This window comes from Brachyhypopomus gauderio, chromosome 13 (assembly GCF_052324685.1).
Source record: "Brachyhypopomus gauderio isolate BG-103 chromosome 13, BGAUD_0.2, whole genome shotgun sequence".
NCBI classification, from domain to species: domain Eukaryota; kingdom Metazoa; phylum Chordata; class Actinopteri; order Gymnotiformes; family Hypopomidae; genus Brachyhypopomus; species Brachyhypopomus gauderio.
Window position 1 is genome coordinate 8,164,585 of NC_135223.1, and position 27,059 is coordinate 8,191,643.

The following is a 27,059-nucleotide window of genomic DNA, read 5'->3' on the forward strand; positions in this document are numbered from 1 at the left end:
GGATTAATGGATTAGTGTATAAGAGTTGAGGTTAGGATATAAGGTATAGGGTTAATGGGTTAGTGTATAAGAGTTGAGGTTAGGGTATAAGGTATAGGGTTAATGGGTTAGTGTATAAGAGTTGAGGTTAGGATATAAGGTATAGGGTTAATGGGTTAGTGTATAAGAGTTGAGGTTGGGATATAAGGTATGGGATTAATGGATTAGTGTATAAGAGTTGAGGTTAGGATATAAGGTATAGGGTTAATGGGTTAGTGTATAAGAGTTGAGGTTAGGGTATAAGGTCCCAAACATACAAAATGTGTTTACAAAGTCATGTTCACTTATAAACTACACCTATAAGACAGATATACACAGAACAGTGTGTCCACAGTAATCTCTCAGTTTCCGTAGCTTCACACTGTTGTAATTGTGAATGGAGCCTGAATGCTGGAAGGCCACGATGTGTTCACTAGAAGAGGATGGGGGGAGGAGGGGACACACTGACACTCTCTGGGGAAACTTTGGGCATCACCAGCCTAGCAACTATCACTATGACAACCTTGGTGGAAACCCAGCTGTAGCATGAGTCAACAACTCATTCAAATGGTGCTGTGGCCTGCGTGTTTTAACATGGGGTGTGAGGGTTAGGATTAGCCCTGAATGTGAGTATTGAGATTAACCTGGGATGTGAGGGTTAGTATTAGCCCTGAGTGTGATTATTGAGATTAACCTGGGATGTGAGGGTTAGGATTAGCCCTGAGTGTGATTATTGAGATTAACCTGGGATGTGAGGGTTAGGATTAGCCCTGAGTGTGATTATTGAGATTAACATGGGGTGTGAGGGTTAGGATTAGCCCTGAGTGTGAGTATTGAGATTAACATGGGGTGTGAGGGTTAGGATTAGCCCTGAGTGTGAGTATTGAGATTAACATGGGGTGTGAGGGTTAGGATTAGCCCCGAGTGCGAGTGTTGAGATTAACATGGGGTGTGAGGGTTAGGATTAGCCCCGAGTGCGAGTGTTGAGATTAACCTGGGGCGTGAGGGTTGAGATTTACATGGGGTGTGAGGGTTATGATTAGCCCTGAGTGTGAGTATTGAGATTAACCTGGGGTGTGAGGGTTAGGATTAGCCCTGAGTGTGAGTGTTGAGATTAACATGGGGTGTGAGGATTAGTATTAGAATGTTTTGTTTTTTTGAGAATGTGCTTTTTTAGTGCTTTTTTTTGGTCACATCTGAATGTGATAAACGAATTTCATAACAAACACATCTGAATGTGTGTAAATATGTACAGAACAAAGTAATACTAACAACACATAAAAGAGGCTTCTGAGTCTGACATTAGACAACTGAGTTGTATTAGACAGAATGACATTTAGGAGTATCAACAACACAAAACTGAAAACTGTCAGAAATTGTCAGAAAATCTCACAAATAAAACCCCTAAGATCCAAGATTATTCCTAACTCTAAATCTCAGTAAACTCATACTTTAACCCACCTCGCCTGCTGCACTCTCAAAATGCAGAGTTCTAAAAATGAGCAGGACTACAGCCGGAGGCAGTGTCTTCTCCTTTAAAGCCCCAGTTACGGATCAGCCGCTCCAATACAAGATTATGACACAGTTCCAGTCTTTAAATCTATACTTTAGACCAGGGCTATTTAACTGGCGGCCCACGGGCCAGATCCAGCCCTTTAATTAATTTGTACCGGCCTGCGGCCCAACAAATTACGTTCGCCACCCACACCGTCAACAATTTACATTTGCCACCCCCACCCCCCCGGCCATCAATTTACGTTCGCCACCCCCCCTCCCGTCAACAATTTACGTTCGCTTCAATTTTACATCCACTATGACAGTATTGGTGAAGGTCTGAAAATTGTCTGGCCCACAGGTCAGAGCTCTCTGCCAAATCTGGCCCGCAGAAAAATATAGTTGAATAGCCCTGCTTTAGACTCACCTATTTAAATCAAGCCTTCAGCTAATATTTTACATGTGAAGGTGTAGAGCTCAAGTGCCCCAGTCATTGAGTCTTCTGGTAATTTGACATGTTGATGCTGTCAACCAGCCATGTCATGTGATCACTTTAGTTGTGACAATAATTTGGGTGTAAAGCAATGTCTCAGTGACCCTCTCTTTAGTTATGTTGTTATAGATTAGCCTGCTAGAGCCACATGCTAATCACTGGCACATGTGCTATATATATATATATATATATATATATATATATATATATATATATATATATATATATATATATATATATATATATATATATATATATATATATGGATGTTAAATTTGATGTTTACATATTTAACCTTTTTTTGTTTCTTGGTTACATGCTTCTACAAAGACAATTCCCCAAAAGCACCTAGAAAATGGTCTGGCGTGCCAGTGGATATGCTGCCAGTCAACACACCGATGCTGATTCCTGCCTGAGGTTCAACATCCATATAAATATGAACTGCTACTAGCTGGGCCACCTAATGGAGGGTGGGTTTCCTTCTGAGTCTTGGTCCTCCCAAGGTTTCTTCCTTATCCCTGCCTAGGGAGTTTTCCTTGCCACTGTCACCCCTGGTTTGCTCATTAGGGATCTGGACCCATGTGTTTAAAGCTGCTTTCTGACAACCTGTCTTGGTAAAAGCACTATATAAATAAAATTTACTTGATTAGACTTGTCCTTAAGATGTAAGATTATTCCTATCCACTTAAGATCTAAGATTATTCCTAGCCCCTTAAGATCTAAGATTATTCCTATCCACTTAAGATCTAAGATTATTCCTATCCACTTAAGATCTAAGATTATTCCTAGCCCCTTAAGATGTAAGATTATTCCTAGCCCCTTAAGATCTAAGATTATTCCTAGCCCCTTAATGTCTAAGATTAGTCCTAGCCCCTTAAGATCTAAGATTATTCCTAGCCCCTTAAGATCTAAGATTATTCCTAGCCCCTTAAGATCTAAGATTATTCCTAGCCCCTTAAGGTCTAAGATTATTCCTAGCCCCTTAAGGTCTAAGATTATTCCTAGCCCCTTAAGATCTAAGATTATTCCTAGCCCCTTAAGGTCTAAGATTATTCCTAGCCCCTTAAGGTCTAAGATTATTCCTAGCCCCTTAAGGTCTAAGATTATTCCTAGCCCCTTAAGGTCTAAGATTATTCCTAGCCCCTTAAGGTCTAAGATTATTCCTATCTCTAACCACAACCCTAACCTCAGTGTGTCCTCCCCACCCTCCACATCTCAGCTCCTCACATTCATCCCCAGGTGTGTTCTCATCTTTACAGAAGGTCATTCAACCTGCAGACCACATTGCTGTGTGTTATAAACTACACTACACATACATCACATTATTGAACAGGGAATGTTTATACATGCATACACCTATACATAAACATACCTACACATACACAAACACACTGGTGTGTGTGTTCCAATGATGTGCACACACACACCAGACGTGCTGCTAACACCGGCAACAGTCTTTGTATTCACGCTGTGAGAAGAATATTTGTGCATACCTGATGTGACCTGAAAACTAGCCCTAACATGCGTCTATGAAACTCCCTCTGCAAGCACACACACACACACACACACACACACACACACACACACACACACACACACACACACACACTCACCACCATGCTGTTTTTGTAGACCCAGCAGTCGGAGGGGAAGTCCTGCAGCATGGGCACCAGGAACTGCAGGCAGCCGTCCCAGTGACACAGCAGCAGCATCATACCGATCAGATTGACGATGCGCACCATCGCACTCGCCAGGTCGTAGGTCATGTGAAAGATCTGAGACACAGAAGAAACGTCCATAATGAACACACAGCTGATCCCAACCTCTCACAAACACTGTGTCTGAGTGATGACTGACGTTAGCCCTCTCTCCTTCCATCCACCTCTCTTCTCTGTGTCCCCCACCTGTCCCCCACCTGTCTCCCACCTGTCCCCCACCTGTCTCCCACCTGTCCCCCACCTGTCCCCCACCTGTCCCCCACCTGTCCCCCACCTGTCTCCCACCTGTCCCCCACCTGTCTCCCACCTGTCCCCCACCTGTCCCCCACCTGTCTCCCACCTGTCCCCCACCTGTCTCCCACCTGTCCCCCACCTGTCCCCCACCTGTCTCCCACCTGTCCCCCACCTGTCTCCCACCTGTCCCCCACCTGTCTCCCACCTGTCCCCCACCTGTCCCCCACCTGTCTCCCACCTGTCCCCCACCTGTCTCCCACCTGTCCCCCACCTGTCCCCCACCTGTCTCCCACCTGTCTCCCACCTGTCCCCCACCTGTCTCCCACCTGTCCCCCACCTGTCCCCCACCTGTCTCCCACCTGTCCCCCACCTGTCCCCCACCTGTCTCCCACCTGTCCCCCACCTGTCTCCCACCTGTCCCCCACCTGTCCCCCACCTGTCTCCCACCTGTCTCCCAGTGCAGCTCCTCACCTCCTCCCACTGGTGGATGTATCTGATGAGTCTGGAGAGGCGCAGCAGGCGCAGCAGGCTCAGGATCTTGGTAAAGCGAACAATGCGGAGAGCTCGAGCGGTACGATACACCTGCAGAACAGAAAGAGCATGACCTGCCAGACCTGCCAGACCTGCCAGACCTACCAGACCTGCCAGACCTGCCAGACCTACCAGACCTGCCAGACCTACCAGACCTACCAGACCTGCCAGACCTGCCTGACCTGCCAGACCTGTAAGACTCCACCTCAGAGTAGTAATTTATAGAATTCACAGGCCTACCTCAGAGTCAAGCCGAGCCTCCAGGTCCACCATAAGAAAGATGTAGTCCACAGGGATGGAGGAGACAAAGTCCACCAGGAACCAGCTCTTCAGATAGCGCTGCCGGATAGCCTTGGGGTCCAGCAGGATCTCCGTGCTGTCCTCTTTCACAATGCCTGTGCGGAAATTTAGGACCAGATCTACCAGGAAGAGTGTGTCTGATACCACATTGAAGATGATCCAAGGGGGTGTATTCTCATCTTTAAAGAAGGTGATTCCCACAGGCAGGATAATCAAATTCCCCATCATCAATAAGAGCATGAGAAGATCCCAATAAAATCTGAGGAGAGGAGAGGAGAGGGGAGGAGAGAGGTGGGGAGGAGAGGAGAGGGGAGGAGAGGAGAGGGGAGGGGAGGAGAGAGGAGGGGAGGAGAGGGGAGGGGAGGGGAGGGGAGGGGAGAGGAGGAGAGGAGAGGGGAGGAGAGAGGAGGGGAGGAGAGGAGAGGGGAGGGGAGGAGAGAGGTGGGGAGGAGAGGAGAGGGGAGGGGAGGAGAGGAGAGAGGTGGGGAGGAGAGGGGAGGAGAGGAGAGAGGTGGGGAGGAGAGAGGAGGAGAGGAGAGAGGTGGGGAGGAGAGAGGTGGGGAGGAGAGGAGAGAGGTGGGGAGGGGAGGAGAGGAGAGGAGAGAGGAGGGGAGGAGAGGGGAGGGGAGGAGAGGAGAGAGGAGGGGAGGGGAGGAGAGGGGAGGAGAGGAGAGAGGTGGGGAGGAGAGGAGAGAGGTGGGGAGGAGAGGAGAGGGGAGGGGAGGAGAGGAGAGGAGAGGGGAGGGGAGGAGAGAGGTGGGGAGGAGAGAGGTGGGGAGGAGAGGAGAGAGGTGGGGAGGGGAGGAGAGGAGAGGAGAGGAGAGAGGAGGGGAGGGGAGGAGAGGAGAGGGGAGGGGAGGAGAGGGGAGGAGAGAGGTGGGGAGGAGAGAGGTGGGGAGGAGAGGAGAGAGGTGGGGAGGGGAGGGGAGGAGAGGAGAGGAGAGGAGAGGAGAGAGGAGGGGAGGGGAGGAGAGGGGAGGGGAGGAGAGGAGAGAGGTGGGGAGGAGAGGAGAGAGGTGGGGAGGGGAGGAGAGGAGAGAGCTTAAAGCCTTGTGGTAACAGTCATTTCTAAATAGAACAGTGCTAGATTAGGGCTTTCTAAAATGTGTCAGGGATGTTTGTGTTCAGAGCCCACCAGGCGGTCAGTACTACTCTGTCCTCTGCCCTAAGCCTCCCCTGCCCCACCCCTACTGAGCTCCTGTGCAGACATGAAGCACATCCCTTGAGGAGTAGTCTTAGTGCCTCTATTATAAAACTGTACTTTACTGCCCCACAGGGTAAAATACATGCATCTTACAGAATGAGTGATATTTGTTTTATCTGCACTTGGACACAACTTTGATGTAGAACCCAAACTGAGATCTGTGTGCCCTTCATCCCACCATGTTAATGTAGTGATGCTACAGAACCCAAACTGAGATCTGTGCTCCCTCCTGCCCAACACACTCTCTGCTTGCAATCAACAGAAACATGTATGATAGTTTCATTCTCATGTTAATGTGGTGTTAAAGCAACATGTAGTGATGATACTGTAACTGAGTAGATTAACATTAATACTCAGAGAGGGAGATACAAACAATGTTTATTTACAATCAATATCAAGCACACAGATAAAGTACAAATAAGCTAAATCTACGGTGACTGAGAAAACCCATCACAAAAGAAAAACACGCTGCAAATATACAAAGCAAATTCATCAAAATGACATCACATACGCTACATTTCGGAAATGCGCTGCAAATTCAGTCACAACGCAATGGAAATGGGTGGCAACACAATGGAAGCGTTTCTGGACGAATTAATAAATTAATAAAAGCAAGCACTCTGAAATAGTAAAGCTCTTTAAATGTAGCTAGCTAAATATTTAAGCCATAAAAGGTCTTTAAGCCTTAGTTTTGTCTAAATAGCTAGCTATCTAGCTACATTTAAAGAGCTTTACTAATTCAGTCCTGTTCAACGTAATGAGATACTGTATGTAAAGGAATTAATGATTCACTGTCCATGACGCTTAGTCAGAGCACTTTGACATTTTGTTAATTCCTTTGTCTGTCTGCCACTCAATTACAACTTTTCTCTCTCTCTCTCTCTCTCTCTCTCTCTCTCTCTCTCTCTCTCTCTCTTCTTATTAAAGTTTGGAACTCTTTCCTGACACCTGTGTTCTGAATCTGTTCTCCTGGCTTAAATACCTTGCTAGTTACATTTAAAGAGCTTTACTAATTCAGTCCCGTTCTACATAACGAAATACTGTATATCACAATTCTTGATTCTAGTTAAAAACCTACAGAGTGTTATTCCCTGTCTCTTACAAGGTTATGTTTAGTCTATTTTGTGGAATCGTTTAAGACATACTGCATCATTTAGCTCACCAATGGTAAAATTACTTACTTTTCACCTAGTAGACGCTGCTTATAACACAGGTAAGGTGAATGCTCTTTACATGTAGCTAGCTATTATTTATTTAAACAGTATTAAGTATTTAGACAGAAACTAAGGCTTAAAATCCATGATAAAAAATAACTGTCTAAATAACTAGCTAGCAACATCTAAAGAGGCTTTACTACTAAAGTCCCGTTCAATGTAATGAGATTCTGTGTAACACAACTATTGTTTCTGGCTAAAAACTTACATGGTCCCTGCATAAAATAATTTACCACTTTCATTGTGTTGTGACTGGATTTGTAGAGTTTCTGAATTTGCAGAGTGTTTCTGAAATTTAGCGTATGCATGGGTATTTTGATGAATTTGCTTTGTGTAAAAATACTTTTGTCAAAAGTATTGACAAACATGTTAACATTTTATTTTTATGAAATAACAAAAAGTCTAAATCAAATCAATATTGGGGTGAACACTCCAAAACAGCACCAGTTCATCCAGGATAGTCAGGGATTCTGTAGAATTATATTCAGGTGCATGATTAACCAACCAGGTCATTAAATGAAACAGAAACGGCTGTATAGGAGGCTTAAAGCTATGCGAGGAACAGACAAGGAACAGACTGCTACACATGAGGTTGTAGAAGACACAAGGTAGTTCTACTGCACCAGCAAGATCTCTTCCAGGCAAAGACTTCACAATAGACTGGAGTTTCTCGTGCTGTACAAAACACAAAGAAATGGATCGCGGCAGGGTATCTGCACATTTTTAAATCTCAAATTCAATGACTTTTAAGACCTTTTTAATACCTCTCACAAGAAAAAATAATACTATTACCGGGGATGCAGGTGTGTTCCACATCGTTGACGGGGGGGGGGGGGGGGGGGGGGTTGACGTTGTTGAGGCCGTATACTCCAACGCTAGGAATCTAGCACTAGGACCCTGGAGCGGTTATTTTCTGCATGGTCCTAGCGCTAGATTCGGCAAAGTTCACATCACGCCAGAACAACTGAACACACTTATAATAATTTAATGCCTCCCCTCATAAAATTCCAGACATTTTAAGACATTTTTAGGCCTTGAATATGGAAAACTAAATTTTTAAGGACCCGCGGGTACCCTGTCGCGGTGAGGACGGTAGACACATTGACGACTGTAGGAACATGAAGGACATGTCCATCTCTTTATCAGATGTATATCCCTTATAATGTTTAGATCGCTTCCTCAGATGTATATCCCTTGATAGTGTTTACATCCCTTTACCAGTGTCACACAACAGGAGCTACAATTACCAAACTTCCAAGAGAGGATTACTCAATCCTCCTCCCTTCATTACTGAATGCACCTGTTTAGTGACACTTCCTAGCATATAACCTAGAACTGTGCCTGAGTACATCGCAAGTATTGCCAACCGTTGTCTGAAAAAGCATTCTGAGCGTTTTCCTTCAATCTTCTGTTGCATGGTCCACCCAGTTTGTACTTTCTCTGTGCTTTCTAGTACCTTTGCCTGGCTTGCTGGTGTTTTTGTGCTACCCACTCAGACCAGTTTGAGTTTGAGATTGGACTGCCCTTTTCCCCTGTTGTCTGATATTTTTCCCCTCCCCTGTGTGTCTTTTTAAAACAAGATTTCTGCAAGCGTCAGCCTTCAATATGCATCCAGCCACACAACCAGGTTTACTTCCCTTCATAGTGTTTACATCCCTTCATCAGATTTACATCCTTCATCATGTTCATTTCCTTTTAAAATCTGAAGATGTCTAGCAGTGCCATCAGCTCAGTGGGAACAAGGAACACCCATCTACTTTGTGAAGAATTATTGGTGTCCTCAATGCTACAGGTACAGGTGGATATTTAATCATATTGTAATATCATCAGATGCATCTGATGGGCTCCAAATTTATTCTGCAGCATGCCACCACATCAAATTTACAGCCAGTGTCGTTAAGAATGATTTTGATTGTAAAGAACAAAACGTTCTGGAAGGGATGACATTACCCCTCACAGAGTCCTGATCTTAACATTATTGAGAATGTCTGGGATTATATGAAGATTGAGATAGTTTTCAAGAAGCCTACATCCACAGAACATCTGTTTAGTTCTCCAAGATGTTTGAACCTCCCTGTCGAGTTCCATCTATAACTGTGTGTACCTTAGAAGAATTGGTGCTGTTTTGAAGGCAAAGGGAGGTCACACTAAATATTGATTTCATTTAGATTTCTTTTTTTTTTCATTTTTTACATATGGTTAATAGACAAAAATAATCTATTAACACTTCTGTTAACAGTTGTATTTTTGAAAGCATTCTTACTCTGAAGCATTTTTACACACCTGCCTATAACTTTTGCACAGTTATGGACACAGACACAAACACACACATGAGTAACACACACTTGAATGTGAACATTTGGACTAGACACAGACACAAACCCACACATGATTACACACACATGTATGTGAACATTTGTGCCTGTATGTTTCTCAGTGGACCTTTAAGGAAAACATTAGCCAGAAACAAAACCACACCCATGAGCAAAGCTACCCCGAGAGCACCCTTGGTTAAAGTGATGCCCTTAAGCAAAACCACACCCTTCAACAAAGCCACAACTCTGAGCAAAGCCATTTATCTCAGCCCAGGGCCGGTTGTAGCTATGGGCAATGTGGGTGACTGCCCAGGTCGCAATCTATTTGAGGGCCAGTGTTGTATAAAGTATTAGAGACCCATACTTGAGTAAAAGTACAAGTACTCTATCAAAAAATTTACTTGAGTAGAAGTTGAAGTGTTCTTTAAAAACTTTACTTAAGTAGAAGTACAGAAGTATTCAGCATTTTTTGTACTTAAGTATTGCAAGTAGTATTGCAAATTTATTACTCAAGTACTGAAAGTAAAAAGTACAAGTATTGTGTTTTGAATTAATTAAAGAAAGCCGTCAAAGTTTGATTATCAATTGTTTTTATACATCACTTACAAATCAAAGATGTCAAAGACTACAAATACAAGTGGTCTGTATGTACAAACAAGTAGCAACTTAAAAAACTGGGCTTAACACTTCGTACACAAAAAACAGGTAACCTATGTCCCGCTACGTCGTAGGTTTGACACAGAAGTACAAGTTCGCCTTAATTTGGCTGAGAAAACGAGGTGTATTTTGGACATAAAATCCGTCCGTCATATTAGCATAGTAAAGTGAGGTCTCCTTCCTCACCCTCAACGTCACGATCACTCGATGTTGAAGGTGCGGAAGGTGCCAATATATGTACATTAAAACGCCAACAAGCTTATTATGCAGCACTTATGCTGCTCTTCTGCTGTTACCAAACACGGTACCATCTCTTTTAATGAGAGACCATCCTGAGCGAATTATTTGGAATAATATCGAGTATATGTGTATTTGTATAAATATGTAAATTAAGCTGAAGGTGCTGGAAAATACTGCAAATGGACCTTCAAAGTGCCGTACATGTGCGTGAATTCCACCTTGTAACTTCGCACGCACAAAAATCGAGAGGTGCATGTCATGATCTCGCGACGCGACCGCGCGTGTGGCCAACGCTCATTTTTGTCCCGCGGACCCTTGTGGCAGTCACGACGTGTCACGTGATCCTAGATTATGAAGCTCAAGTGTTCAATGAAGGCAGCAGCAGAGTAAACGAGACGCGACCGGAGCATGCGCAGTTTTCTCATAAGACAGCCTGATCGCTTGACCCGGTGACAGCGCCAGCTAACATGTTTATAATTGTAACGAGTAACTATACAGCACGTTAAAAATGTATCGGAGTAAAAGTATTAAACTGATGGAAAATATGTAGTGAAGTAAAAGTGGAAGTAGGAGAAAAAATAATACTCCAGTAAAGTACAGATACAGCATTTTAGTACTTAAGTACAGTAGTGAAGTAGTTCTACTTCGTTACTATACAACTCTGTTGAGGGCGCACGAGCACTGTCAAAAAAACAAAAAACTCAAAACAAAACTCGCCAGTTTTGTGGGTTAGGTAGAGGGCTAGGGTTTGACAACCGCTCATTTCCATATCAGATTAGTGGAGTGGGCGCTGGGGCGCCCTCACTGTCACGTCAACTTGCTGTGGAGTGAGAGTCATACAGGTTGTGTGTGTAAGAGAGGGGGAGGGGGCCAGGCGAGGGGATAGACTGACCCCAGGACACACAACACAAACTGCTTTAAAAGAAATTGTATTTCACTCTTAAAATTAACATAGACCCACTGACACCCACATACCTTCATGTAATAATTGGGTTAGCTATGTGAAAAATGTAAAAAAGAAAACAAAGTCATAGGCTACTTGAATTTGTTTACGTCACGTGACTGGTTGATTGACGGGGGAAGGGACCGTAGTCGAAAGGTAAGATGGATCAAGGTAAAAGACCAAAGAAGCCATCAGGTGCACAGTTTAGAAAAAGAAGAAGAGGAGAAACGGGCAAAGGATAAAGGTATGCAGATTTCTGTGAGTGACTTCACGTTATTGACATTAGGCGATAGCAGTGGCGAAACGTCAGGACTTTCAAGGCTTTGAAGGTCCATTGATCTTGAAAAAGATGCTTTATGTATTATATGTAATATATGTTAATAACGCTTCATCAATCATTTTTATTTTTCCTCTAAATTGGTTTTCAAATCCACTTTTCATGCTTGTGCTGAAAAAATAATTAAATGAAAAATCAACCAATCAGAATATTTCACACCGTTGTTTCTAGGTAAAAGAGAGAAAGGACCTCCCCCAGGACCTTCTGTTTATCTGTCGCATACCCTTGCCTTTTACATTAAGGGAGCTTTTATAGATTGGCAGCTTAATCAACCAATCATTTTTTTTATTAGAATCGTGGGGGCATGTCCAATGTGCTCAGGGTATTCTGCTGGTCCTCATACGTCAGTTCTGCGTGGTTGGTGTCTTGTGAGCTTTTAGCTCGTGTGGTAGCTAGTTAGCTAGCTAGTTAGCTAGGGGCGGGGCAAGGGGTGGTTCGCCCAGGGCGTAAATCTAGCCAGAACCGGCTCTGCCTCAGCCAAACCACACCCCTGAGCAAAACCATTTCTCTGAGCAAAACCACAGCCCTGAGCAAAGCCACACCCTTCAGTAAAACCACACCCCCAAGCAAAGCCACACCACTGTGCACACATACACACACTCACACCCACACACATACACACACCCACACACACTCACACCCACACACATACACACACTCACACCCACACACATACACACACCCACACACAACTTCCAGCAGAACATTACAACAATCCATCTGGGAAAATATGCCTGTAGACCTGACTATAGACTTGGCCATAGACCCACCTGACTACAGACCTGACTGTGGTTCATATGCACAGTGTGAGGATGCTGTGTCTGGCTGATGCTGTTCTGAGTGTCACAGTGTGACTATGGAACTCTCATGGCAGCCTGTTGATCCCCTCAACAGCCATCGTTAGCTTCAGCCTGGTCCCTGCCACTAACCCAGCTCCCCTTACCTTGAACACAGACCAACACATATTGGATGGACTGATGGAGGTATTCAGCCTGACTGAGATACTCTTGAGTGTATTTAGGAAGTGAACCCAAATCTGTTTTAGACACTGTTAGGGGTTGCTCTAGAAACTGAACTAGACAGTGCCCTAAGGGCTGTTTTAAATGCTACTGGGAGACTAACAGTATGAACACATCTTGTAATGCCCTAACTGCACAGAGACAATAAAAGTGTGTCAAGATTCACAGTCCTGCTTCCACTCACACCGACAGCAACACTTAATATAGGCTACATGACTCACATCAGAACCCATACATCACATCACAAATAACATCAGATACATCACATCACACACCACATCACATCAGAACCCATACATCACATCACACACCACATCAGATACATCACATCACACACCACATCACATCAGAACCCATACATCACATCACAAATAACATCAGATACATCACATCACACACCACATCACATCAGAGCCCATACATCACATCACAAATAACATCACATCACATCACACACCACATCAGAGCCCATACATCACATCACACATAACATCAGATACATCACATCACACACCACATCAGATACATCACATCACACACCACATCACATCAGAACCCATACATCACATCACAAATAACATCAGATACATCACATCACACACCACATCACATCAGAGCCCATACATCACATCACAAATAACATCACATCACATCACACACCACATCAGAACCCATACATCACATTGCTTCCAAACACTTACACATCAGTAGTCACCAGGAAAACACTAAGTCTTTGTTCACACAGGTCTCTCTCCTTCATTTATTTTCTCTCCTTTTCTCACTGTGTCTTTCCAGTCTCTCTCTATGTATTCACTATGCTAATTTGTGGATATTGGATAGTTATTGGATAGTACCTGGAGTTTGTTGCAAATTCATCAGAGTGCAATGGTAAGGGTCACCAGTAGGTGGCGGTAGAAACCACCAGCACTGTCTCTCTTGCATTGTTTACTGTATACACTGCATTGTTCTTGTAAGGTGAATGAATGACTGAAGGCTAAAGAAAAAACAAAGAGACAAAGAGAAATGGAAGGGGAAAGAATTTGGGAGCAAGAGAGGGAGAGGAAGAGGGAGAGGGAGAGAGAGGGCAAGAGGGAGGGAGAGAGGGAGAGGGTGTGAGAAAGAGAGAGAAAAGGAGAGAAAGAGAGAGAAAGACACCAGTAAAATTTATCTTATTTTTGTCCTGCTATTCAAAGATGATTTTCACTGAATTGGCTCCTGCTATTTTTTCTTTGTCTGCTTCTACTCCACAAGTTACTCTCTAACTGAAGAACTACATTTAAATATTACAGTATTTAAACCCTATATAATTTTAAAAGTAAATGGATAAACCCTTAATGCTACCACAGAGCAGTTGCATTGGGGTCAAAGGATCTGGTTTCAGTCAGTCTCATTCCAACAGGTGCACAAAAGTTTATACAAAGTCTTGAGTGTGTTATTGTTTTGTGTTTTTTGTTTCCCAATAGACACAAAAAATACTTTTTTTTATTTGGCGGTGGGCAGGTACCATTTTAAAATAAGTCAAAATGTCATAATTCTTGTAATTGTGTTGTTAGTATGAAGTGGTAATGCAGTATGTTCATAAATGTGGGAAGGAGTGGAGACTTCTATACCAATCCTCCTATGCTCAGAAAACTATCATAGTCAGAAGGTTTCAGCGAGAACTAGAAATCCCCCATCCATCTCTGATTCATCTATAACTTCACATACACCTCTCTCAGAATGTTAATTCATATAACTTTTCCAAAAGCTGAATCTTCAGTTCCTTTGGGCTAACCCAGGGGCCACTATCCACAATCTACACACTCCCTCCCTCCCTCCCTCCCTCCACCATGTCCACATCCCTCCATTCCTCAGCTTGCTCTGTGTCTCTGTACCTGAAGTCACTGTAGGGGTGGATGATCCAGACTCCAGCACTCTTCAGCCTCTCCTGTTCCATGGCAACGGCCTTGTGGCTGCCAAACATACGCAGGGAGAACTTGTTGACGCCAGGCTGCAGCATGGCTCCAAACTGTCTCTGGATGAAGGTGGACTGGTTGGAGAAGCTGTAGTCCTCTCCGTCCAAGCCCAAGACAGCCTCGGGGCTCCCAGCCGCTGTGGTGGTGGTGGTCTCTGGTCCCGCCACCACCACCACACCCGTGCCGGAGGAGGAGGTGGAGGTGAGTGCAGCACGCGACGCCGCAAAACCCACGGAGCGGATGCCACCGGTGGGGGCGGGACCAGAGGGGGCGGGGCCAATTGGTGGGGGCAGAGGGATAGGTGTGGTGGGTGTGCCCGCAGCCGTACCTGGCCGGAATGGACCTCCATCCCGTGAGGAGCTCATGATGGACAGACGGCGTCTCCCTGCCACCTCACCCCGCTCACCCTCCAGAGAGGCCTGGGAGAGGCGGTAACCAGGCGACGGCAAACTGCCCTTACTACGCCTCTTCTGATCTCCATTACGGCCCAGACGAGCATCTCCAGAACCAGCCACAGAACCACCCACTGCCCCATCCATGTCAACACCTAGGGGCTGTTAAATCCACACGCTCACACACAAGCACTCACACATACACACAAACACGCACTTGCACACTCTGAAACAACGAGACTGACCTGTTACACTGCCTTAAACAAAGTGAGGATATGAACCATTAGTCCGTATACAGAGAGCATTCACTGACGCTGATCTCACGTTTTTGTTGTGCCGTTAATATCACAAATTTACTTTACACAGACTTAGCAGCACGAGCACATTGCGCCTCGCGCCTACGCCCTCTCCCCTTGAACTCCACCATGATTCTCACCTAAATGCCCTTGGAGCAAATTAAAGGCAACTGTAAATCTCCCTCTCTTAAGGAAAATGTGACGACTGCGTGAACGTCGTCAGTTTGTCCTTCGCTCGTGGGTATTCAGCGGAGACTCTCTATCATTCCTCTTTCGCCGTGTCCTTGGAGCGTCTCGCCCCGATAAAGGCCCACTCTCTCTCCTCTTCATCCGTCCTCAGCGATGTGACGCTGGGTATCTTTGCACTAAACTCCCGCTCTGTTAAATAAAAGCGCACATAACCATATAAACGTCCTACTGCTCTTTCTTTACTTGACTCGAAGGTAACGTTCCCTGTTGACTGAACGTATTTTATAAAGTAAGAGTTCATTTCAAAAGTAGACGACCTAGTAGTTCCGAGCCATTAATATTCCGGTGACAAGGACATTTGATTCGTGTGGAAACAGACACATCGCACACAGACGCTGACTCACACGCGCTGATTCATATACACGTGCATAGAAATAGGTGCATATAAACACGCACTTACATATTCACGCATCAAAAGGCAACTAAAACACGCAGCATGGGATTATGGACATTACCAGATGGCAAAAAATAATCCCGTGGTCCACGTTAGAGACGTGCTCAGAAAGCAGGCGAGGTATTTTCCCATCGTCAAAACCCGGGAGATATCACCATGACACGCAACAGGGCTCCAGCGAAAACACAAGACATTAAAATGTTACCGCCAGGTGAAATTAACCACCATAAAGAGAAGTTTGCACAGGTATCAGATGTAGCTCCGGTATCTTTCGTACTTTATTCTGTCCTTTTTTTCCTTCTCATCACGAGCACAAGGCGTATTGCTCCCTGTAGGTCTCCTCTTCGCTACTAACCCCTCTGGTATTTGTCCATGTCCGATAAACACAGATGACTACATCGGTCACAGATTGCATTCGAAGTCTCTAACAATATCAACTTGTTGAACACCAGCTTGATCGATTATTAAAAAGAGAAAATCCAGAATCGGGGACTGGAGAGCTTAAAGCCTTTCGTGTACAGCAGAGAGCAAGCACGTGAATCTGAAATGAAATTATTTAATAAACAAACGGTCTCGAGCTAATCGTCTTGTTGCCATGGCAGCCGCATCCCCATCACCATTCTCCCTGGCCGCGTGCACGACCGGTTTTAGACTCTGGCAGCACAGGTATGAGTCTCACGTCATTCTCACTTTCACCAATAGAGAAAGAGAAAGTGAGAGAGGATGGAGAATGACGGAAAAGGAGACAGAACGACAAAGAGTGAGAGAGAGCGAGAGCTGTTTTTAATCAGTTTACAACAGTGACAGTAGCTCTGGACATCTGGATGATCTCAGAGGACAAAGTACAGCCGCTGTGAATAAAAAAAGTAACAAGACAGAAATTTTGGACTCCGCCCACACGTGCACTCGCCCACACGTGCACTCGCACTCACACATTTGTCTAAGATTTCAACCAATACGAATAGACACAGGAATAGATACAGAAACAGGCACAGTGTAGGTGCGGACCAAATGTATTAACAGTCTCACAAAATTACCTACGAAAAGTTCAGATAGTATTAAATTTGCCTAATTTGATATAAACTTAATCTAACTAAAGTCCCTACTACTTGTGGTGAACTTCCACAGCCCAATTTGGTTGATAAACAAACTATAAATCTGAAGGTTACAGTTCAAATAATAGTTCTGGCTTCAGATTAAAACTGAGAGACGACTCAGATGACAGCGTTTAAATACAGAAAACATTTATTAAACACACTCCATAATAAACAGTCTAGCAAACAAAGGGGGCAGAGGGTCAGCTAGCGTTTGTGTGGGTGTGCGTGTGTGTATGTGTGTTTGTGTAGGTGTGAGTGCATGCGTAGATGTGTGTTCAGGTGCGTGCAGGTGCATGTGTACGTGTGTATGGGGGAGGAGGTCTTTCAGACAAAGAAGAACTCAATGAAGCGAAAACCAAACCAAGCTCTCCTCTACAGTCATGAACACAAAGCTCAGAAAAATGGGGAATGCTCTCTAGTTCAGGCACGGTATTGCTGGTCACTCTATAACCTCAATGAGAATATAGCTAGTCACATGCGTAACCGTGATGCAATAGCATTGCTCTACATTCACTGTCCCGTTGTGCTGTAGTATGGCACATATATTCAATGGTTCTAAGGCAGTTAAGAGAGACACCTTAGCAGAGCCAAATGAAGTATTGTGAAGCCGTAAGACTAACCACACAGGTTTCTTTGTCTGGGATTTACATAAAATTCGACATAAACTGAGCATAAGCATAAACATAAACATTCACACAATACAGTATTACTCTGCACAGATTCACAGTCTTACTTTGTGTTGTCCGTCTACGGCCTGCGCAGTTGGCCAGGCAGCCTCTCGAGGAGAGCTCCTTCATGCGCTTTTGCGAGGAAAGTCCCACTGGATTGCGTTGCTCTGTCCAGGAGACGTTGTAGTGTCTGGTCGATCAGCAGTCCCTTGATGGTCAGTTTGCTGATTTTTTCGGGGGAGGATTTGCAGTTGACTTTAAGATGATTTTGCGGAGGTCCGGCTGTCACGCGAATGTTCGAAAAAGTTCTTGATTACAAATGGCTAGTTGAAGCAGTTGAGTATTAACAAACTCCACCAAAGAAATAAACTAGCGAACAAATATCTTCTTGCGACGGTCGTTTGTTGTATGGGGCCCGAGTGCAGAACCAATACCGCTTTGTTCTCGAAGGTGTGTGTGCTCTTTGTCTCTAGATAACTATTGGGTTGCATCCAGGTAGAGATGGGACAAAGGGGGATTCTCTCTTTTAAAGGGGTTCATCTGGTGACACATCTGTCCTGACTTGGGCAATACCACTTAGGAGAGTGTACCCCCTGTTGTCTGTGGAGGCATGGTACCTACAACAGGCACAGACAAAAACGGAGACAACGGAAACGAAACAGAAACAGACACAGGACCCGAAACAAACACCATAACATGGACACAGACTACACCAGAAACCGTAGAGGGCAAAAACAACCACATAAACCAAAACCAGAATCCACAGAAGAGGGCAGGGAGGGTGGGAAACGAGGCACAACCGGAGGCACAGAGCAGAGTAGGATGGGCGGTGACTGAGGAGCAACAGGAAGCACAGAGCAGGGTGGGATTGAGGCGTAGCAGGATGTGTAAGCGAGCCCTGGTCCATAGGGGCATTGCGGGGACTTGAGCCTTGGTCTCCCTCACAGCGTTTACCTCCATCTACTAGAGAAGTAGTCCACAAAAACGATTATGTACACATTTCCACAGGAAGTGTGTGGTAGTGGACCCACAAAATAAACCCCGACGTATTCACAAGGCCTTTGAGGGCATACAGGGACCATGAGGCCTGGTGGTTTCCTCTGACTGGGCTTTGTGAGCAGGCAGAAGGTACAGGACACCACGTACCTCATCTCGCCCGAGACCATCTTAGGCCAAAAGAACCTGAGCCTCATTCTCGCCAGGGTCTTTGTGACGCTCAGGTGACCAGCAGTTGGATGGTTATGGAAGTACTTAAGTAATATGCCCTTGATGGCAGTGGCAGCAAATAGCTTGAGCTGTTTCATAGGGTGTAGGCCACAGTGTGATTTGGCGTCGCAGAAGTACAACAGTCCATAAGATTCTACAGTCCAACGTGCTGAGAACCCGCATCTTCGTCCTCATCACCAGTGGTGGCCTCTAGGTCATGCAACAGAGTGCCCATGGTAATCCAGTTGTAGCTGTCTCAGGTGGGGGCGGCTTTGCAACAGCATTGGAGGTAGTGCCCGTAGATTAAGGCCTGCTATAATAACATAATCTGGGAGAATGTCCAGGGGTGAATCGTCGCTGTGCAAGGGGTTGTGGGAGAGCACGCCAGGCACCTTATTCCGGACCCCTGGCTTGTGGACAATAGTAAAATCAAAAGTCTTGCAGTCGGAGGGACCACCTGGCGAGATGACCCGAGTTGTTGGGGTGAGACATCAGCCTTTTCAGGCTGCTCTGGTCCATGAGAATAATCACACGGAGGCCTTCCCCGTATGGGCTGAAGTGCTCCAGAGCCCAAATGACTGCAAGGCACTCTTTCTCTGGAGCCGAGTATGGCTATTCCGCTTTGTGCAAGGCACGGCTTGCATATGCAACGGCAATGTTTCAACCCTACTGATCTCTCTGCATCAAGGCAGCACCCAAGCCTGCATCACAGGCATCCGTGTGTATGAAAAACGGGCATGAGAAGTCAGGGAGCCTCAGGACAGGTGCAGTTGTCAAGCAGGGCTTCAGTGCAGTCACAGCCCAGCAGACCTGAGCCTGAAGAGGACCTCACTTAGGTCCTTTAAATGTTGGTCGAAAGTTGGGGAAGCCACGACATGTCATCAATGTACACTGCACAAATTTTATACATGAGGCCCACTAGCACTGCATTCATAAGCCTCTGAAAGGTTGCAGGCACATTGCTAAGCCCAAAAGGAATAACCCTTACTGGAATAGCCCACAGTGTGAAACAAAATCTGTTTTGGGCTTAGAACCCTCCTCCACAGCCACTTGCCAGTAGCCACGTACTATGTCAATAGTAGAAATGAATTTACCCTTGGTCAGGAAGTCCAGTGAGTCATCAGTTCTTATGAGGGGATAGGAGTCTCATAAATGATACCTTCCCCGAGCATTATCCTTATCTGATCCTCAATGATTCTTTTCTTTGCCGGCAATGTGCGATAAGGTGGAAGGCAGATGGGCTTGGTGGCGCCAGTGTCAATGCTATGTGCAGCTAATGACGTGCGGCCCAGGTGGCCGTCGAACAAGTCAGCAAGGTCCTCCAGCAGCCTCATCATACTCACTTTCTGTTCCACCTCCAAGGAGGCATCCTCCCCCTTACTACGGATAGTGGGGGCTTGGGCTTCAAGGCCCATTATGCAATCAGTTGAGCCAGGTATGTTATCAGAATCTGGGGAGGAGGTTCAAGATTGCTGTCAGTAAATGTCATGGTCCTAGAGGGAATATGAATACAGACATGCCTAATATCAGTGGAGAAGACAAGTGCGGAATGACAACATGGCTTATGGAAAGCCATGTTATCCCAGAGGGCTCACAGCATGCACCATTCGCCCATTGTAAGGGAGGTCCAGGGTCGTATCTTTGACATGTTAATGCTGTTCTCTGGGGTGTTGTTGGCTCAAATAGCAGTATGGGGGAGGCACCAGTGTCCAGTGTAATCCGTGCATCATTCGTTCATTTGATATTCAACTGAAAATCAAAATCGGAAAATCAAAAAAACTATTAATTATTTTGTTTTTCGTTTTGAATATAAAAAACAAAAAAACAAACCAGGCTTGTATTTTTCAGTTTTTTATTTGATGATCCAAACAAAAATAGCAAAATAAAAAAACGGACTCGGAGCCAAACTTGATTTAGATTTTTTAACTTGACCCATTTGTGTGCCCCTGGAGTTAATGATTTGTTTATTCTTCGTGGTCTTCGTTTGACTGCGGTAAAGTTGGTTTCACGTTCGCATATTCGGAATTCTTTCTTCAATAATAAGTGCCAATTTTCTGGCAAACAAAATAAATACCTACAACTTTGTTTACACCAGGAATATACATATTTTAAGTTGTAGACAACATTTTATTAAAAATGTACTATTGTGACCACTACAACGTCTAAGGCACCGTCTACAATTTACATTAACACGGTTAACATGGACGCAAGTGGCAGTAGTAAAGGCCCCAGAGCACTGCACACCAGGGCCGGAGTGGGCCACTTTTTCAGTCCGGGAGTTTCATGCCCATATCCGGCCCAAACTAGAGATTGACATGAGCCGGCCCATCGGGAATCCTCCCGAATCTCCCGATTAGCCACTCCGGCTCTGCTGCGCACTGTTTTTTTATTTTTCAATAATTTCAATATCTTTTCAATGGTCCATCATAAGACCACCAAACAAGTTGTATTACACAAAGTGCATCCTAAATAACAATCTACAACTTTTATATAGTTGTTATTTAGGATGCACTTTGTGTAATACTACTTGTAATACAACGGGCAGTCATGGTCTGATTGTAGGTGTAACGCTGCATGTGCAGCGGAGCGAGGAGACGGACACAAACGCTGAGGCAAACGAGATTTAATAAAGGACATACCGTATGCAGAGTCGTTGTAACAAGCAGGGGTCGTAATGGGAGAGCCATCAAGGTGGGACAAATACAGGGGCATATCGAACCAGGTAAAACACAATCAAGGCACAGAACAGCGAACGGAGAACAACGGGCGATCAGGACTCAGAGTACAATGAACAGCGTGAACAACACAAACCGACAGAGTAGACAAAACCACGAATACCAGACTGGGGAAATACTGGGACTTTTATACAATGACATTTAACTAGGGACAGGTGACGGCAATGACACGGGGGCGTGGTAACAAACAAGGAATCACGGAGACAAACGAGCGGGGCGGGATAAACAGGCACGGGACACAGACACAAGGGAACCAGGAGTGACAGCCAAGGGAGGGGCGAGGCCATACGTGACATTACTCCCCCTCAAGGGCAGACTGGACAGGGAATCACGGGACGTGGCGAGGGACAGGGACAGCAGACACAGGACGGACCAGAGGGACAGGACCAGACAAGACAGGGCGAGGGACCTGGGGCATGGCAGGGACCGGAGACAGGGAAGCAGAGACTGGCCAGGAGCTGGGTCGGGGCACGGCAGTACGGGCAGGGCCAGGGGGAGACACGGGAGCAGGGCCGGACGAGACAGGACTGGGAACAGACACGGGAGCGGGGCCAGGGGACAGGGCCGGGGCAAACACAGAGGCAAACACGGCTTGGACGACTGTGACAGGGACAGGAACAAGGTGAGTGACAACTCGGGGAACAGACACGGGGACCGGGACAGAGACGACACCACCAGACACAGGCACAGGAACGGGCACAAGGACACGAACAGACACCACCACGGGGACAGGGACCAACACAAAGCCAGGGACAGAACACGGGAGCAAGGGGAACACGGGCATAGAGGCAGGAGTACAGGGCAGAGCAGGGGGCACACAAAGTCCATGCCCAACAGGGGGCAGCACAGTCTCAAGGGGAACAGGCAGGGTCCGCTGGCGGGCAGCGGGAACAGGCGGGGTCCGCTGGCGGGCAGCGGGAACAGGTGCGGCCGGGCGGCGGGCAGCGGGAACAGGCGCGGCCGAGCGGGGGGCAGCGGGAACAGGCGCGGCCGAGCGGGGGGCAGCGGGAACAGGCGCGGCCGGGCGGCGGGCAGCGGGTACAGGTGCCGGCGTGGACGACCCCTGCTGAGTCGCGGGTACAAGAACCGGCGTGGACGACCCCTCCTGGGTGGCGGGGACAGGAACCGGCGTGGACGACCTCTCCTGGGTCGCGGGGACAGCAGCCGGCGTGGACTGCCGACGGGCAGCGGGAACGGGAACTGGCGTGGACTGCCGACGGGCAGCGGGAACGGGAACTGGCGTGGACGACCTCCTCTGAATCACGGGAACAGGCCGTAGACGTGACAAGACGTCCTCGGGGGGCGGAGCCGCCGCACTGACGTCCTCGGGGGGCGGAGCCGCCGCACCGACGTCCTCGGGGGGCGACGTCCACTGGTCCACTGGTCCACGTCCACTGGTCAAATGCTACTCCAATACAAGTGAAAGTTGCATGTTCAAAATCTTACTTAAGTGAAAGTACTGAAGTACTTGCTTTTAAAAATACTTAAGTATTAAAGTACACCTTCCTTCACATTTGTAAAAACGTTATAGTTTAAAAGTATTATACAACCTACCAAATCCATTTTGGGCATAATAATCATACAGTCTTTGATAATAATCCATAAGGCATATTCCAATGATGTACATCATTCAGGTAGTGGTAGCAGAAAAGTTTTAACCTACGTTTTAGTTTAAGGAACAAAAACATTTTCTAAAACCATAATTCACTGATTAGCCTAGCCTAACCTGTTTAAGCAAATTATGTTACCATATTAAAAGTCAATAATAAAATTACGGTTTTCTCTCTTTGCTAGTTAGGTATTCAGTCATCCAATACAACATTATGCTACAGTCAATATTAACAAAGACAAAGTAAAATTAGCAGTGCGGCATCTTGGTAGTCTAACCTTGCCACAACCTTTTGCAGTATGGCTAAAGCCCGCCAACTCCATGCCACCCAACATGCTAGCAAACTCTTTTCAAACTAGAAATCACAGCCACATTAGAATTATTGACATTACACTGACATTAGAATGGAAACATTATTTGACAATATTCGATTAACCCACACGGTTTCCCTTATTGATGTTTCCGTAGTTTGCTTGCGTAGTTTTCCGTAGTATTCCGTAGTATTACTTGCCAATATAATGTTAACATTATTTATAGTTATTCTAGCAGACCTAGCAGTGGAGTGAGCAGGCAAAGTCATTTCACTAGCCTTACTGCAAAGCTCCTCTGACTACATAGAAAATGGTCACTTAACAAAACATTTAGGCTGCATATAATATGCTTCCTCAGGTGGGACAGTGAATTTTTGTATGCAGTGATAGCCTATAGTTTGTTTTTGGCAAACAAAGCATGCATTTAAAACTATAGGAATGATTTATCCGTTCAGAAAACTGAACATTTTGTCGAGATACGGCCATGGGTGCAAGTACTCGAAAAAGCATGCCAGGGTTGCCAGCGTGAGACACACGCATTTGACCATTTTCACACGCTCTCGCGCCACACTTCCGATATCTCACGCCGAAAAAAAAATCTAGTTTATTTACCTCTGATCTATATCTATCAACCACCGGCGATCGCGATATAATACTTAATTTGTGTCCATTTTTCACCGCCCCGGTAACGTTCACCACCCCGCTCAACAACTTACGTTCGCCACCCCCCCGATCAACAATTTACACTCGCCACCAAGTCCAGGTTCAAATCTCACTCCAAGCAATCTTGAAAAGTTGGCAACCCTGGCATGCTCCATCACCGCCGTCTCCGTTCATGTTGCTTGTTGTTTAGGAAAAGAATGACTAGCGACACCGAACTTGATTTTACACCTCACAGACACATCCTTGATTGCTGATAGGCTGTCACCTGTGAAAATACTATCGGGGGAGGGGAGGAGAGTTGTGTGTGGAAGTAACAAGTAACGAGAGCTGGACAGAAATGTAGTGGAGTGATAAGTACTGTATTTGTTATTCAACTGTAGTGAAGTGAAAGTCATAAGTATTTAAAAAAAATCAACTTAAGTAAAGTACAAATACTCAAGAACTGTACTTAAGTACAGTACTTAAGTAAATGTACTTCGTTACTGCCCACCTCTGGGGACAGGTGACGGCAATGACACGGGGGCGTGGTAACAAACAAGGAATCACAGAGACAATAAACAGGGCGGGATAAACAGGCACGGGACACAGACACAAGGGAACCCGGAGTGACAGCCAAGGGAGGGGGCGAGGCCATACGTGACAGTAGGCATGGACGTAATTTTGTAATAAAAAGTGGGGGGGGGACATGGATTCGTCACTATTTAAATATTTGGTTTTACCTGTAAAAACTGGGGGGGACCAAAACCGGCTTTTGAAAAAGTTTTTCAAAAAAGTGTAAGTTTTTTCTTACATCCGTGATTGTAGGGAACTGGTCTTGTGACCGAAGGGTCATGGGTTCAATTCCCAGGCCTGAGGCCATGACTGAGGTGCCCTTGAGCAAGGCATCTAACCGCAACTGCTCCCCGGGCGCCGGGATAGGGCTGCCCACCGCTCTGGGCACGTGTGCACCACAGCCCCTAGTGATCACTAGTGTGTGTGTGTGTTCTAACTGCACAGATGGATAAAAAGTGGAGGACAAATTTCGATTGTGGTGAAAAAAAATCACAATTGACAAAATATGGCACATTTATATGGGTATTTCTACCTTGCACCAATTTGTGGTGGTCAGTCTTTGTCTAATTATGTCAATAGCTTTTAAACAGTGCATCATAAGATCATAAAACAAGCTCTTATATATTAAGCGCAATCCTAGGCAACAACCTATAGGTATTTCCATTTCTACCTCTTACCTAATAGTGGTGGTGAGTTTTTCTTTAAATTTCAATAGCTTTTAAACGGTCCATGAGACCAGCACCAAACAAGTTGTACTACATTAAGCCCACGATGACCAGCAACCTACAACTCAGATATGGGTATTTCTACCTCTTACCTAATAGTGGTGGTGAGTTTTATCTAATTATTTCAATAGCTTTTCATAATATTCTAATTTTATGAACAGCACCTGTAAATACCCATGTCTGAGATGTAGGTTGTTGTTTAGGATGCACTTTGTGTAATACAACTTCTTAGGTGGTCTTCTGATGGACTATTTAAAAGCTATTGAAATAACAAGACAACAACTGAGTACTACAAATTGGTGCAAGGTACCAATACCCATGTATGAGTTGTAGGTTGCTGTTTAGGATGCACTTAATATATACTTGTTCTTCCCCATGACTGTGTAGCATACAGAACTAGACTAAGAGACCAGTTTTAGTTCATTAGCTATTTATTGTCTTCAATATTGAACCTTTTCACAATATAAAAAATTTCTGAAATATATCAGTATACGTGCAATGAATGAGTATAATATACTGAAATAAATAATATACCAATATCTGTGTAACGTGGTGGGCGTCAGGGTTGGACACAATCGCGATAAAGAGCTGGCACCTACTTTAACGGCGCTAGTCTCCTTCACACCGAAAGCGATAAAATCGCTCTCCGTCGCCGAGTCGCCAGCATCGCGTCGCGTGGGGTCCAGCATCGCTGGCATGCAGCACGTGACAGATATGCAAATCACGTTTTAAAAGCAGGACGCAGTATTTATTTATTTTAATCTATTGATGACAGGACACACGATTATAAAGAAGTGCGTGTATAAAACAGTGTATAAAACACATAGTATATAAACCTAAAATGTTTATGTAATTTTTTTACTTTTTACCCCAGACCCAAAGATCAAACAGGAATAAAAAAATCATAACCAATAATAGGGTATATGCTAATTTATTGCAGATGTTTTTTAACAAATGAACAGTATTCCCTCCAAAAATAAACATTTTGTACTGTAAATAAACTGACACCTCTTAAAGTTTGGGACATCCAGAGACAGCCACTATCAATCTCTCCTCCATTTTGCAATCGGAACAAATAATCAGTAGGAACCAAAGTCAGAGGTGCGGTTTCAGAGTAGGGTGCAAATATACTTTCTGATTGGTGTTTGCCGCCGCGCGTCACTGCTCATTTGCATAAAGTTGAGCCGAGCTCAACTTGATCGCGTCGCTCGATTCGCTCAATTTGCGTTGCGTCGCTCACGGTCGCGTCGCGTCGCTCACGGTCGCTCACTCTCATTGAAAATGAATGACTTCCGGTCGCCGTGTTGCTCTCGTCGCTTTCGGTGTGAACGCACAGTAATGCCAAGCGCAGACTACACGACTTTTTTGTCCCTCACGATGTTCACTATGTCAGATTAGCAGTTATATTCGTTTCATGTCGTACTCGAGGAACTGGCAACACTACACGTTTGTCACCGACCAAACATCGTCCTCGTCCCGGCGTGAGTTCG

General features: G+C 45.4%; 1 protein-coding gene and 1 long non-coding RNA gene across 5 annotated transcripts in view; one reads left to right on the top strand and one right to left on the bottom strand.

Moving 5' to 3' along the window:
- Positions 1-4,772, top strand: part of LOC143473549 (uncharacterized) — a 19,656-nt gene extending 14,884 nt beyond the window's left edge. For both annotated transcript variants that reach the window (XR_013120546.1, XR_013120545.1), the window contains exons 2-3: positions 2,336-2,475; positions 3,638-4,772. This is a non-coding gene — a long non-coding RNA (uncharacterized LOC143473549). The remainder of the gene's footprint in view (positions 1-2,335; positions 2,476-3,637) is intronic.
- Positions 1-16,610, bottom strand: part of LOC143473545 (uncharacterized) — a 22,004-nt gene extending 5,394 nt beyond the window's left edge. Inside the window, exons 1-5 of one of the 3 annotated variants that reach the window (XM_076970591.1) lie at positions 16,065-16,610; positions 14,592-15,738; positions 4,729-5,047; positions 4,429-4,539; positions 3,619-3,780 (exon numbers count right to left, since the gene is read on the bottom strand). In XM_076970591.1, the coding sequence (XP_076826706.1) occupies positions 3,619-3,780; positions 4,429-4,539; positions 4,729-5,047; positions 14,592-15,211 (1,212 nt within the window). In that variant the 5' untranslated portion in view covers positions 15,212-15,738; positions 16,065-16,610. Of the gene's footprint in view, positions 1-3,618; positions 3,781-4,428; positions 4,540-4,728; positions 5,048-14,591 lie in introns of all 3 variants that reach the window. The other 2 variants (XM_076970590.1, XM_076970592.1) reach the window with 2 other exon arrangements.
- Between the last annotated feature and the right edge of the window lie 10,449 nt (positions 16,611-27,059).